Source organism: Uloborus diversus, chromosome 7 (genome assembly GCF_026930045.1).
Source record: "Uloborus diversus isolate 005 chromosome 7, Udiv.v.3.1, whole genome shotgun sequence".
NCBI classification, from domain to species: Eukaryota; Metazoa; Arthropoda; class Arachnida; order Araneae; family Uloboridae; genus Uloborus; species Uloborus diversus.
Window position 1 is genome coordinate 52,243,411 of NC_072737.1, and position 15,204 is coordinate 52,258,614.

General features: G+C 34.3%; 1 protein-coding gene across 1 annotated transcript in view; it reads right to left on the reverse strand.

Annotated features, from left to right (window-relative positions):
• LOC129225590 (uncharacterized) overlaps positions 1–15,204 on the reverse strand; it is a 32,859-nt gene that overhangs the window by 1,699 nt on the left and 15,956 nt on the right. Inside the window, exons 2-3 of the mRNA XM_054860045.1 lie at positions 4,165–4,262; positions 364–745 (exon numbers count right to left, since the gene is read on the reverse strand). Coding sequence (XP_054716020.1) covers positions 364–745; positions 4,165–4,246 — 464 coding nt within the window. The 5' untranslated portion in view covers positions 4,247–4,262. The remainder of the gene's footprint in view (positions 1–363; positions 746–4,164; positions 4,263–15,204) is intronic.

Sequence of the window (15,204 nt, forward strand, 5' to 3'; positions counted from 1 at the left end):
GTCAAGTAAGTAAAAACAGAAGACATGTCCAAGTACAATAGCAAAAACGAGATCCTTGTCGAGGGAAAAGAAGCCAAAAATCCTTGTCAAAATAGCAAAAAACAGAAGTTCCTTGTCAAAGTTTAAAAACAAAAGATCCTTGTCAAAGTACTTAAAACAGAAGACCCTTGTCAAAGTGGTAAAAACAGAAAGTAAAATTTCGAAGAGAAAATAATTGCATTTTATACATTAACTAGCTTTTTATGTTCTCTTCTAAGTTTACAACACTTTCAGGGATAATCATGTATGCATGTTTTTAAAGTTTCATTCCGATTATTTCAAAATCAATTAAACATTTTCTAAGAAAGTGCAGATAAAACCCACCTGTCAAACATAACTTTCACATCGGCTGCAAAGTCTCCAATCTTCACGATGGCTTCTCCCTTAAATGCAAACAACAGCAACCTCCTCCAATTGTGAACGACTGTCATGTTGTTCGTCGACAACGTCAGTCGTAGAACTCCGGGTTCTTGCAATGGCGCAGGGCACTGCAAGTCCACCAGTCCTTCTCTTCCCAGAGTCGTAATACCGAGGATGTAACCACTGGTTATTCTCTGAAGGGGCATAACCCTACTCGCTTGTTGTTCTAACTCCAAAATAAACTTGTCAGGGGTCACGTTCCTCATTTCGACTATGATTCTGTCAACATGATCAGCCAGGGCACATGCATTCTGTGGTGGACTACACACGTCTTTCCGTATTTGGTCTACAAAGAAAAATTAAAAAGAAGCATACTCAACTAGATGTACGGAAAAGGTGTTAATTAAAGAGACCCTGGTAGCAGAAACAACGCGACGCTGATTCTTGAGAATATCTGTACACTGTGGAAAGAATTCCAAAATTTTGTGGTAAAAGTTACTGCCATCCATGTTTCTAGTAACTTTTACCGTACAATACTGTAAAATTTTACGGTAGAATCAACAAGAGTTAAACAACGCAACATGCGAGCAGCAGGTTCGAGCTCGGGACCTTCCTATAGGCAGGCGGTTTTGCTGACAACCGTACCAGTTGGGACACATCGAGCAAGGGGAAAGGCGGTTTATGTGCTTCGCAGTGTAAGTTACGTGGTGTATCAATTGACGCTGCAATCGCTAACATTTTTCAGTACAATTAACTGTTCATTTTTTCTGTACTGTAAACACCACATTTCACAATCATATTCACCATAAAAGTTCCCTGAATTTTTAACAGTGTCGACTATTACTTAGTTGGCAATCCGAAAATGCGAAAAAAACTTAATTTTTAAAGAAATTTTTTTAACATGTAAGCTAATGAAGATTTGTACCGTATTTTTACCCGACTGCGCGTGCGCGACGCAAAGGAGGGTAGTGTGTTTATCAGTCTATGTATGTATGTCCGTTTCTATGTAGCGTTCTACAGGCTAAACGCCTTGGTAAATTTTGGTAATTCTTACGTCAATAGATTTGTCTTAACCTTGGGAGTGTCACTAAACACATGACAGTACTCAAAACTCTCCATATCAACAACCAGTTGCCATTTTGTTAGTTCGGGATCGTGTCGCACGCAGTCGCTGTGTCGCTCACTACTTGCGTGCGACCCAGTGTGAGGCAAATGCAGGCCCTCGCTCCGAATGTACTTTACCCTCATTTGTTTTTGTCGTGATTCAGGGGACTGAGTTTCGCTACGTGTACTTTCGCGACAGGCTTTTTTAGTTTTGCGAGAAAGATTTGACTGACGATGTTTGCTAGCTCGCGTCATCATGAGTTATACAGTTTATATAGCTGTGCTGTGGTTGACTTAGTTCTCGCATTTTTGCTAAAGGTCAAGCACACGTAGCTTTAAGCCGAGTTAGGTCCCTAGAGGGACTAATTATCTGTAGTTTAAACCACCGCAAGTTACTTAATAAACCTCATGATACAAACTCTCTCAATGAAAGGACAAGATTGCGAGTCTTATAATCATAATGACTAAGCCAATGAAAATTAACTAAAAAGTGTAAAATAAAAACAATTATTAAATAAAAACAAAAAACCCGACTGCGTAAAAACCAAAAAAACTAAAAAGAAAAATGTATAAGCCCAGTAGTTAAGAATGCTATTAAGTACTGCTGAATAACTGCACCATTGAAATAGTTTTATATTCGTACACAAATAAGACATATCATAAATTCAAAAACAGAATAGAAGGATCAACAGTCGGGGCCCATTCCCTTTTCAATCAAGGAACCCCGTAAAATTTGAATGGGCCCCGACTGTTGATCCTTCTATTCTGTTTTTGAATTTATGATATGTCTTATTTGTGTACGAATATAAAACTATTTCAATGGTGCTGTTATTCAGTAGTACTTAATTGCATTCTAAACTACTGGGCTTATACATTTTTCTTTTTAGTTTTTTTTTTGGTTATTACGCAGTCGGGTTTTTTGTTTTTATTTAATAATTATTTTCTATGAAATAGTTCACCGGTTGCATGTAACATCTTATTTTAAAGTATTTCTTGGATTTTACGATTAATCTTATGTCCCTTTGTCTTGCAGACTATATGTTTTGATTTTTACTCCTCGTCGCATACTTAAAAAACTTGTGCTACCAGGAAAAAGACAAATTTTACTATAGCAACAATATTCGTTCAATAGTATGATGTATTGAACTAAAACAACAAAATACTTCATTGCATGGTTCATACGTACAAGTTTCAACCAAAGGTGTAAGACTGATATCTGAGTTAAACGCTGATTAAGGTTCCTTTGTAGTTCCTCAATGTAGTGCACAAGCTGTGCAAAAATGTACTAAAATACAGCGCAAAAATTATCCATTAACTTGAAGTGATGTTCAGGTGTGAATGAGAGTAATGTACGTCAATTTCAATGCCGCGGATTGTACCAGCAGCCAGAATTTTCAATCAGGAAGCCTAATCTTAATTCATAACAGTCTTTGGGTCTAACTTGATTTTACTTCAGTAAACCCATCGTAACTATAGAATGACAGTGATGTAAGTCATTTAAAATTACTTAAATTTATTGGCGAAACTCATTTTACAGGTAACTTTTTATAAAAGCTGAAGCGTAATACAAAACAAAAATTTATATTTAAATATGAATCCTTTTGCTGAAATTAAAATTTACGCAGTCCTGATGCTTTTAGACAACTTTTACTTTCTCGAACTAAGGATAACTCTCATTTTAACCGCTGGTTTATCGGATGATTATAACAAACTAATTTCGTGGCGGTAGTGAAAGGAAGTTCTGTGTACGTTTTGCAAAATCCAGAATAGGTATTTATACCATTCTATCTACAATGAGGCGGGAAAAAGTTTTCCAAAGTCCCATTCCAATTTAATACCTCTAGGGGTACTGAAACAGGAGTTGCTCGGGTTCCTGCTCTGAGTCAAAGAGTCTGATCTGCCACTAAAGTTTTGCTTTGCGGCTGTGAAGTCTCTCGTGCGGACATTGGTCTCGGATGATTTGATGCTCGTTGTCAAGTTGCCTTAAACACTCATGTGAAGTCCGTGATAGTTGTAGTACTTGACAGTACGTTATAGTACCTGTAGAGTACGTGGGTACTGTGAACCCGAAAGCTCTGTAGTCGGATGTTGGACAGTTATTAAAGGCACAAGAGACTGCAGAAAATTTCTCTCCCCTTCAGCCTCCTGTCTAAATAGTAGGGGTGACTATAACTGATGGCACTATCTATCGATGGTTAAGCTAGTTATTGTTGAAATGTGTAAAGACCATTACTACAATGGTCGTTTATCAGGTAAACTTTCAAAAATGACCATTACTTCCGTGTCAATGTCTGAAGTATTGGAATAACAATGATAACAATAAAAAGATTTTTAAGCTATTAGAATAATGATCAAGGATTGCTCAACTCCAATATCACTTGAAGGAAATTATATACTTTCCGCTTCCCCCCCTTGACTTAATTACTTGAGTGTTACCCATATTTTTTGAACGAAATAAGTTTACAAAATTGACATAACCATTCTTTTCACCCAGCAAATAATCCTTGATTGATGAACATTTAATCTATTAAAAACAAATCCTAAATTTTCGATGTTTTGCATTCACTTTGACCTCTGAATTAACATAACTCGACTGCGCATAAGTTTTGTTTTTGCATGAATGAAACATTGAAATGATAAACAAATTCAAACTGATATTACCTTTTAAATGAGTGCTTTGAATTTTCAATATGGCGCCACTCAACAGGAAACAGAGAAGAATTTTTCTCTTGCTATCCACCATCCTAAGATGTCATGCACTATAAGCATTAACTTGCATTAAACAAAGCAACACATTCTTAAACTACATTAGCAGTAAGAAAAAAAAAAAAAGGTTTTGATGTTGATCTTGAGAAAGGTCTTGTATTGGAAATTAGTTTCATACTTGAAGAAAAACCATTCATAGGATTGGAATGTATTTAGTAACATAGCAAAATTATCTTTTGAAGATAAATTTATTATGCAAAGTCTTTGGAATTCTGAAATGCATTTGAAGTTCAAAACGCAATTTTAGAGTAACTGTATCAACGGAAAAGGACATAAATAAGTTCGGGGCCCTCCTTGGCTAAATCTTTATAATTTAGTTGTTTTAAATGAAAATGGTGTGGCATCTCCCCCCCCCCCCCGCCGCTCCCCCAACAAGTGTGAATCAGAGGTAGTAAGAGGTGAGGAAAAAAACAGCAACAGCCCCCTCCTCAAAAATGTTTTGGACCTGCCCTTCGTAGATCGCTCTTGATATTTAAAATGTTAATTACAAAAGCTTTATCATTTTAAAATAACAAAAAATATTTTCGATGAATCAAAAAATATTACACATAGGTAGCAAATTTTGAAAAGCACTTTTATAAATATATACCTTGATCTTTAAACAATTTATTGTTTGACTGGAATCAAATACATGTTTAAGAACATAGTTAACATATTGCTAGATAGGTGGCTCTGCAAACTGAAAATATTTTCCCATTTCACTTTGTCCCACATTCCCTACAGTAACAATTTTCCGAAACATATAGATGATTTGAGCCAAACAAATTGTTTTAAAGATCAAGGTACATAACGATAACGATGCAAGTCATTTTCAAATTTACGATATCCAAAATCGCCAAATCTTAAACAACCTTGTAACTTTTTATTTTCTGTTTCAAAAAAATGTAAATATTATTTTATAATTTTACGTAGCTTAATTTATAACTTTACATAACTTACGAGAAATTATGTTGAATTTAACCTTTTGATAAATTATAAATGTTAAGATGTTTCTGTTTTTTTTCCTTTTTTTAATATTTATAAACTTTTCTCAAAAAGAAAAAAAGATACAAAGTGCGGCAGGAAAACTTGCTGATTTGAAAAGTCAATAAAAGAATAAATTATTTTCAAATAAAAAAGAACCGACTTCAAAAAACAAAGGGGAACTAAAAAGTAAAAAATAATAGGTCATACTTACATACGATTTCCTACCCAAACGTATAATTCAAATTTATTTTACAATTCCAGTACAAAAATCAACTAAACTAAACACCCAAATATAAAAGAAACACTAATTTTAATTAATATACGATGAATTATTTTAATACCTAACTAATTATATACCATCTCTTAATTTTTAATAACCATTTGAAACCGGGACCTCCTATAAACTGCTACCTAACGTAAATACAAATACAAAAGTGACGACCAGCAACAGGCTCTGGGCCCAGCTAGACTGGTCCTAGTCAATTTACAATCCCCAGTGAAGATTAATGGCCCTCTTAAAACTATCTACTCCCTTGCTCATTACCACCTCTTCCGGTAAACTGTTCCCAGGTTCCACTACCCAACTAAAATAATAATTTTTCCTAACATCCATGTTAGCCTGAGATTTAAATAGCTTAAAACAATGATCCCTTGTCCTGTTTTCAGTGCTAAACTTCAGCCTCGTAACATCTTTCATTTTAATAAATTTAAACAACTGAATCATGTCCCCTCGGTCTCTTCTTTGCTCGAGACTGTACATTTTTAGCCTTCTAAGCCTGGAATCATAGTCTAAGTGAGAAAGTCCATTTATTAGCCTTGTAGCTCGCCTTATGTCTTTCTTAAGATAAGGAGACCAAAACTGAACAGCATACTCCAAATGAGGTCTTACCAAACTTCTGTATAAGGGCAGAAGAACTTCTTTAGATTTGTTTGAAATAGATCTATTGATAAACCCAAGAATCTTATTGGCCTTGTTACTAGCAATGCTGCTCTGTTGGCTAAACTTTAAATACTGACTAATTAAGACCCCCAGATCAGTAACTTTGTCTGCCTGACTAATGACTGAACCTTGCAAATAATAATTTGTACACTTATTTCTATACCCTAAATGTAGCACTTGACATATCCCAACATTAACAGCCATACCCTATTTATCAGCCCACTCCGTAATATGATCTAGATCCTCTTGCAGCTGCTTTGCTTGTTCTTCATTTTCTACAGTCCCCATAACTTTGACATCATCAGCAAAACAATCCATGTTCCCAGAAATATTTTTGTGAATATCGTTCATAAAAACAATGAACAAAACAGGCCCTAACACTGATCCTTGAGGAACCCCGCTTAAAACCTCAGTCCAATTAGAATAATTTCCCCTTACAACTACACTTTGTTTCCTTCCGGTCAGCCAGCTTTTTACCCAAATGAAAATTTTCCCTATTCCTATATCAGCTAATTTGCTAAGTAGAGTAACATGCGGTACTTTATCGAAAGCTTTTTGAAAATCAATGTAAACAACATGTACAGGCTTCTTATTGTCCAAAGCCATGGTAACTTTATCATAGAAATGCAATAAATTAGTTGCACAAGATTTTTACCTTTCCTGAAACCATACTGAAAACTAGTCAATAGATTATTAGTCTCTAGAAAATTTACTATCTTAATTTTTATCAATGTTTCAAAAATTTTGCAAACCACTCACAGGTCTATAATTTCCCGCACTCCCTTTAGACCCTTTCTTGAAGAGCGGTGTAATGTTAGCCAGCTTCCAGTCCTCTGGCACTGTCCCCGAGTTATAAGAAGCATTGAAAATATTTACGATTACATCTGCTAATTCCTCCGCACATTCAACTAAAATTTTTGGATAAATGTTATCAGGTCCCGGAGCCTTAGTCTCTTTAATTTTTTTCAAATGAAGTAAAACGTCATCCCTGGAAAATACAAAGTCCTCAAGCTGTACTATAGCTTGTGTCTTGTTGGTGTCAACTGTTGAGATACAGTTATCGTTAAAAACACTCGACAAAAAGTTATTAAGAACATTAGCAATATCACTATTGTCCTGAATTAAAATTCCGTGCTCATCAACCAGTGGCACAATATGACTATTTCGAACTTTCCCCGAATTAGCGTATGCAAAAAACCTCTTGGGATTCCTGTTTATGTTATCTGCCAGTCTTTGCTCCAACATTGGATTACAATATTGGAGCCTATCTGCACTGTGACCAGTTTCTCTAAACCTATGAAAAGCAGCTTGCTTGTAATTTAGAGCGTCTTTAGTTTCCCTGGAGAACCACATTAGCCAAATTTTAGTGTTGACACCCTTTCTCCTAAAAGAAACATGATCCCCAACCGTTTTCGCTAGCTTTTCCTTAAACTCTGCCCACTGAAGATTCACATCGATATTGTCCAATCCAGAGGAAAAAACTGCTTTCAAACTCTGCCTAAGTGCCACAAAATCAGTATTTCTGAAATTGGGCACAAACCTAAAATTCTCTACTTTGTGCGTATCAAATTTAATCCCAAACCTAATACTGTTGTGGTCACTGTCTCCAATGTGTTCCCCTACACATAACCCCTGAACAGAACCTTCCATATCACAGAAAACTAGATCCAAAATCACGTCCTGTCGAGTACCCTGAGTTACAATTTGATCTAAAAACGGTCACCAATTACTTTCGAAAATTCCTCTTCTCTGCTATTACTATGGTAAAAATTATTCCAATCAATTCCTGGAAAATTAAAATCTCCCATTATAATGACTGACCCCTTGCTTGAAATGTCACTAATAATACTAAACATCTGTTCATCTTGACCCTGGCTTAAGTTGGGTGGCCTATGAATGTTCCCTAAACGTAGTTTATTGCCTTTATTGCTCATCAACTCCAGCCAAATCATATCAATCTCATTAGGTTTATCATTAATTACCAATTCATTGCAAGTTAAAGTGTCTCTGACATAAAATAAAACCCCACCACCTCTTTTACCTACTCTATCTTGTCTAAACAAATTATACCCAGCAATAGATAATAAATCATCATCACTTTCGGTAGCCCATGTCTCGGTAACTCCAATAATATCCAACCTCTTGTCTGTTGTTATGCTGTAGGTTTAGCTAAATGAGTAGGTTTAGTTTTAAAGACTAATTTCGCGTATAGTTAAATTAGTGTTTAATTCAGGATTCGGTGGGTTGTCAGTTACGTTAGGTAGTGTAGTTTATAGGAGGCCCCGACTTAAAATGGTTATTAAAATTAAGAGATCGTAAGTATTAGAATAATTCATCGTATAGTAATTAAAATCAGTGTTTATTTTATAATTGGATGTTTAGTTTAGTTGATTTTTGTACTGGAATGGTAAAATAAATTTGCTTTATACGTTTGGGTATTAAATACTATGTAAGTATGACCTATTATTTTTTACTTTTTAGTTCCCCTTTGTTTTTTGAAGTCGGTTCTTTTTTTTATTTGAAAATGATTTATTTTTTGCTTTTTAGTGGTGTAAATATAAAATAAGTACAGAGGGTAGAGTATTTGGTACACTCCTTAAGTACATCTCGAATGAGAAAGCGTTGAGCACAGCAGTCAGAAAACAGCTAAGATGAGCAAAATAGAGAAAGAAATAGAGCACAGCTTCTCGGAGACTTTCGAAGACTGTGAAGAAAGGCTTTTTCAAATGCGCAATTATTTACAAAGAAAATTGTCTTCATCATCAGTTTGACTTTATCAAAGTATGCTTTCCGAAAATAATTAACGAGTCACTAAAAAACAACAGAAATCGTTTTAACTTTGCTTATAGAATTTGAAGAGTTTTCTTAATTTTTCAAGAATCCCATCTTCAGATACTGACCTGATGACCATGGGATCACCTGGGAAGTATATACTGTCCAACCACGGATTGCATGGCATTTTCAAACGTCCAGATAGAACGAATCTATGTGAATAAGGGGGAAAAGTAAAAATTTGATACGCATATTCCGCTGTTTCTACAAAAGGTAAAATACATCGGTAAAAAATAATAGAATCGTCCATTTCCGGCTGTAAAACGGATGTTTGTCTTTCCATACAATCCGTGGTCAGACAGTACCTTCTCAGGTCTTTCTTTAACAATGGATTTAAAATTTAATCGTTCAATATTGAAATTAAATGAAGTTTATTGGTTTTTGCCCATAACCTTTTTCTAAAGAACAAATATGGTGAAGCAAAGGTTTGGGACCTAAGTTAGACCACTCCTATCCATTAAACAAAAAAATCACAAAGATCGCTTCACTAAGTGAGGTACTATGAATTTACAAACAAAAAAGCGCGAATATGAAATTTGAAGAGTTCCCTTGATGACTCCAGGATCCCTCATACCCGGACTTGAAGACCATTAGACGACCGGAAGAAGTATACAGTTTCAAACAGGAAAGAATTTTCCTAATTGGTCCCGGCGTTTTCTAGTAATTGGGGAGCATAATAAATAAAAGAATTCCAGCGAAGTCTGTTAATTAGTATCGCCATAACTGTAAATTAAACTGACGGCGTCATGAAATATTAAATCTAGAATACTTGTCAAACTTCTGAAATCGGACACCAGTTACGATATATTTGTTAAGGAATATAAATTTAATCGTTGGAGGGGGGGGGGGGGTCTTAAATTCCTCTTGAATTATACACTTAATATATTTCAGAGCTGAAATATTAAAAAAAAAAAAACTTTAATGACTAAATAAAGTTATTTATTAGCAAAAAAATGTAAAAAAATTAATTCAACTATTTACGTAGCAAAATTCATTTAATTTACTGATTTGCTACATGAGTAATAAATACATTAGTAAGACTATTATTAAAATTAACAGGCGGCACAGTGAAAATCAAACATCCCGATGCGTGAGAATTAAATATTGTTCTAGACAAGATTCCTCCCGTCGAAAAAATGCACCGTTCACGCCAAAACCACATGACCTGTGACGTATCGCGTAGCTGACGAAAGCTGGTCTACGTAGCCACAACGCGTATGAAATTTAAAGTCTTTTACATTTCTCCGATACCCCTCATCAGATTCAGACAAAATTAACACCGGGCCATCTGCAAAATATGCCCTTCCAAACAAAAAAAGAATTTTTCAAATCGATCCAGTATTCTTGAGTAATACGAAAACATACATAAGAAGCCACAGACGAAATCATAACCTCCTTTTTTGTAGTCGGTTAAAAAGTACTTCATACATCAATTTATTTCTTTTTATAAGAAATTGTGTACATTCTGATTTTTTATTTTAACTAGATTTAATAATTACATCGGGCAAATGCCCCCCCCCCCCATTAATGATGCACTGCTCTACCCTAGATTTGATTAGGGCTTGTCGTTTACAACGACAAGCCCTAAACCCTGTAACACCTGAAGGACAACTTTCGGCTAGCCTTCGTTAACATTCCTGTCGATATGCTCGAAAGGGTGAAACAAAACTTCAAATCTAGGTAGATCAGTGCATCATTAATGGGGGCCGCCATTTGACCCATGTAATTTTTAAATCTAGTTAAAATAAAAATTCAGAATGTATACAATCTCATATAAAAAGAAATAAATTGATATATGAAGTACTTTTTCTTTTGTTGACTCTTTAAATCAGCATGTCTCCCTGCCGCACCCTGTACTATGTTATTTACGATTTCTTAAATAGCCAAGTTGTAAATAACATTGTAACTTATTTTTTTGTTTAGAAAAATAAATAAATAAATGCTTAAATAATTCTTTAAAAATAGAGACATTTAAACACTTAAAATTCATCAACAGGTTAAATAAAACATAATTTCTCAAAAACTATTATTATAATTTTACATAGGTTACGGATAGTACAAAGTTATGTTGAATTTAACATTTTGATGAATTATGAATGTTAAGTTTTTTTTTTTTTAATATTTACAAACTTTTTTCGAAAAGGACAAAAAAAAGTTACCACGTTATTTACGTTTTCCTAAATAGCCAAATCGTAAATAACATAGAAACTTCTCTTTTCTGTTTGAAAAAAGTTTATACATAATTCTCCGAAAAAAGAAACAACTTAACATTTATAATTCATCGAAAAGTAAAATTAAATACAACTTCTCTGTTATAAATACTATATGTTAGCAAACAAAACTTAAACTTCAATAACTACCTCGTTTTTCTTTGAAATAGAGATATTCTGTCATTACTAATCATAACGAGCTGGGAATTTATAGTCAATTAAATAATCCGATATCATAACAGAATATTTCATGCGATGCATACATCAGCATTCATCGAAAAATATGTCATGTTCTCGGTTGAAATAACATAATTGAAATCACTGTATTTTGAAATTTGATTAGCAGCAATATTTTCGGCAGTCAGTTTAAAATACTGATTTTTAAAATGAATTTCACAAATAGTAAATATCATTTCATGTAATCACGCGATCTTTTTCGATGAAGTTGGGAAAATTCAAGAATTGGCGAAACGGGTTTAGTACATGTTTTTACAGATAGAGAATTTAAATCGAGTCATTTCGGGATTCCTTTGCAATAGGGATACGATGCTGGTGTTAACGAAATATCGTTGTTTTTACTATAGATATATTGAAGAAGATGTTTTTGTAACGGGTATGATTTTGCGTTCGATGTTTCTTCGATGCCGGTGCTTTATGACTGAACTAGCAAAAATACCCGGCGTTACCGGGGTCTGTAATAATTATAAGAAATAATCGCTACTTTTTTTCGTTCTCTGCTGTAATTGAAATAACTTAAAACACACCGCTTTGACGTGATCAACAATAGAGCTTCTTCCTAACCCATAAAAGTAAAATGGCAATAAGTATGAAGAACAAAATAGTACTCTTTTAGAAACGAGAAAACGATACTTAAGCATTTACAAATATGAGGAATTTCCAAAATATGAAATTAAACTTCACTTGTTTAAAAAGTTTTATCCTTTTTTTTTTCGAACATACTCTAAAACCTTCTCTAATATTGCTATTGAAGTACAAACTTTTAAAAAACGTAGCCGCCCGTAATCCCTTACTGCGATTTAAAATGTTATTAAATTTGCATTAATCGTATTGGGATACCTTAAATGAGGCTCCCCCTCCCTACTTTGAAAAACTGTGTGTTACTAATTTTCATCGAAAAGATAGTATCGTCAAATACTGAGATACTTCTGGTGATTATAAAATGTTGCTACCCGATGTGTTTCCAATAAATAGTAAAAATTTGGCAATTGTTTGAAATTGTGAACAAAGACAAATTAATGGAAGTTTTTGTGCTGTTTATGGATTTGCTTGATTTAGTTGGCGAAATATTTTACGCGTTAACAAATTTAATGAAAGAAATATTATAGAAATGGCGATATTTGGTTACATGGTGAAAACCGAGAAACAGTATTGCGTACATTTAGCTTCACAAACAGCGACAGTTAAAAAAATTGCCAAACGCCTTAGGTATTGAAATGATTCCACAAAAAAAGTTTGGCTAGATTCCTGCTGATCGATTAAATACCCAGCCAACACACACAAAAAAAAAAAAAAAATAAAAAAAATAATCGCATTAATTGCCTCAAAGTTGCATTAAAATGGAAAATAAACAGCCAAATCCATGTATTATTTGCCAATCTTGTGCAAAAACCTTACTTCAAGATTTGAATTGAGAAAAGCCTTGAACAGTCACGAAAAGCAAAGATAGTCTTACTAATATTATATATGCGAAAGTTTGTCTGTATGGATGTATGGATGTATGGATGTTTGTTACTCTTTCATGCAAAAACTACTGAACGGATTTTGATGAAACTTTACAATAATATAGCTTATGCATCAGAATAACACATAGGGTAGTTTTCGTCCCGTTATGGGGGGCAAAACCCCCTTAGGGGGCAATAAAACACAATTTTTGTATAAATTCTCTAATATTGGGATGAAAAAATACTTGCACATATTTACATTATATGTCCATCGAAAGCTCTGATTTTTCTGCTGAAGATGGCACCTGTTCGAAATTTCTAAGTAGAATAAAAAATGAGTTATGAGCTTTTTAGATCCATGTTCGAAGGCTTTCCTCAACTCAATACAGTATTTAGTGTATCATCTCAACTCCCTGTCGATAGCGACAATTGTTGTATTGTTGACTTTCTTTGCTTTTCGTGATTGTTCAAGGCTTTTCGCAAGTCAAATCTTGAAGTAAGATTTTTGCACAAGATTGGCAAATAATACATGATTTGGCTGATGATTTTCCATTTAAACGGAACTTTAATGTAATTAATGGTTTTTATTATTATTTATGCTGATTGAACACTTACTCATTATCCAAACAACCAGCAGATCGTCAAAATTTTTGCAGAAAGATTTCCGTAGCTGATGCATTTGGCAGTTTTTTCAACGTTGCTGTTTTTGAAGCCGAAGACTACGTCATAATGTTTCTCAGCTTTCACCATGTAAACAAAATATCGCCAATCAAAGAATTTTCAAAAGACTTTTTTTACTGTGTTAAATAATCCAGCAACTAAATTAGGCAAATCCATAAACAGCACAAAAACTTCCATTAATTTTCCTTTTTGCACAATTTCAAACAATCACCTAATTTTATTACTTATTTTGGTAACATTTCGGATGAAACTGTTTAGCGCCATTTTATGGTGACCAAAAATATCTCAGCATCTGGCGACGATATCTCTGTAACGAAAATTAATATCATATCGTTTTACAAAGTAAGGAAAGAATGGGGGAGCATCATCGAAGGTACCCCGAAACGACTTTTGCAAATTCGGTAAAATCGCACCAAGAGCCACAATGATTGAAATTTCCCGAAATAACTAAAGCAAGTATAAGGGGATTACGAGCGCAGCTACTTTTTTTTAATCACTTCGTACTTCATTAGCCATACAGAGAAGGTTTTAGACTCCATGTTAAAAAAAAAGTATCAACAGATTAATCTTTTTAAACATGAGAAGATTAATTTCATGTTTTTTAAATTTGTATATGCTTAAATATAGTGCTTTCGTTTCTAAATCAATACTACTTTGTTCTTTATACTTATTGCTATTTTAGTTTTATGGGTAAGGAAGAAACTCGATTTTTACTCACGTCAAAAAGATGTGTTTTAAATTCTTTCACTTAAAACAGAAAACAAAAGCAAGTAACGATTTTTTCTAATAATTATTACTGACCCATGCAACGCCGGGTATTTTTGCTAGTCAACAATACAACAATTGTCGCTATCGACAGGGAGTTGAGATGATACACTAAATACTGTATTGAGTTGAGGAAAGCCTTCGAACATGGATCTAAAAAGCTCATAACTCGTTTTTTATTCTACTTAGAAATTTCGAACCGGTGCCATCTTCAACAGAAAAATCAGAGCTTTCCATGGACACATAAAGTAAATATGTGCAAGTATTTTTTCATCCCCATATAAGAGAATTCATACGAAAATTGTGTTTTATTGCCCCCCTAATGGGGTTTTGTCCCCCATAACTGAACGAAAACTACCCTATGTGTTATTCTGATGCATAAGCTATATTATTGTAAAGTTTCATCAAAATCCGTTCAGTAGTTTTTGCGTGAAAGAGTAACAAACATCCATACATCCATACATCCATACATCCATACAGACAAACTTTTGCATATATAATAGTAGTAAGATTTAAAAAAAAATTATATTAATTTGAATTTTTGGCATCTTGAATTCAAATTATGTTTTTCGCAATCACGAGCGTGTGTATGCGCGTGTGTGTTTGTGTAGGCACATGTGTGTGGGTGCATGTGTGTGAGTGAGTGTTGTGTACGCGCGTGTGCGTGTAGGCGTTCGTGTGTGTGTGTGTAGGCGTTCGTGTGTGTATGTAGACATGTGTATTTGTGTCTGTGTGCAGGCACGACTGTGTGTATGTGTAGGTGTGTGTGTGTGTGTGTGTGTGTGTGTGTGTGTGTGTAGGATATGGACGCAACCTGAAGACTGTTTTCGCAAGAGGAGCAGCATCGCGAGGATCCGGT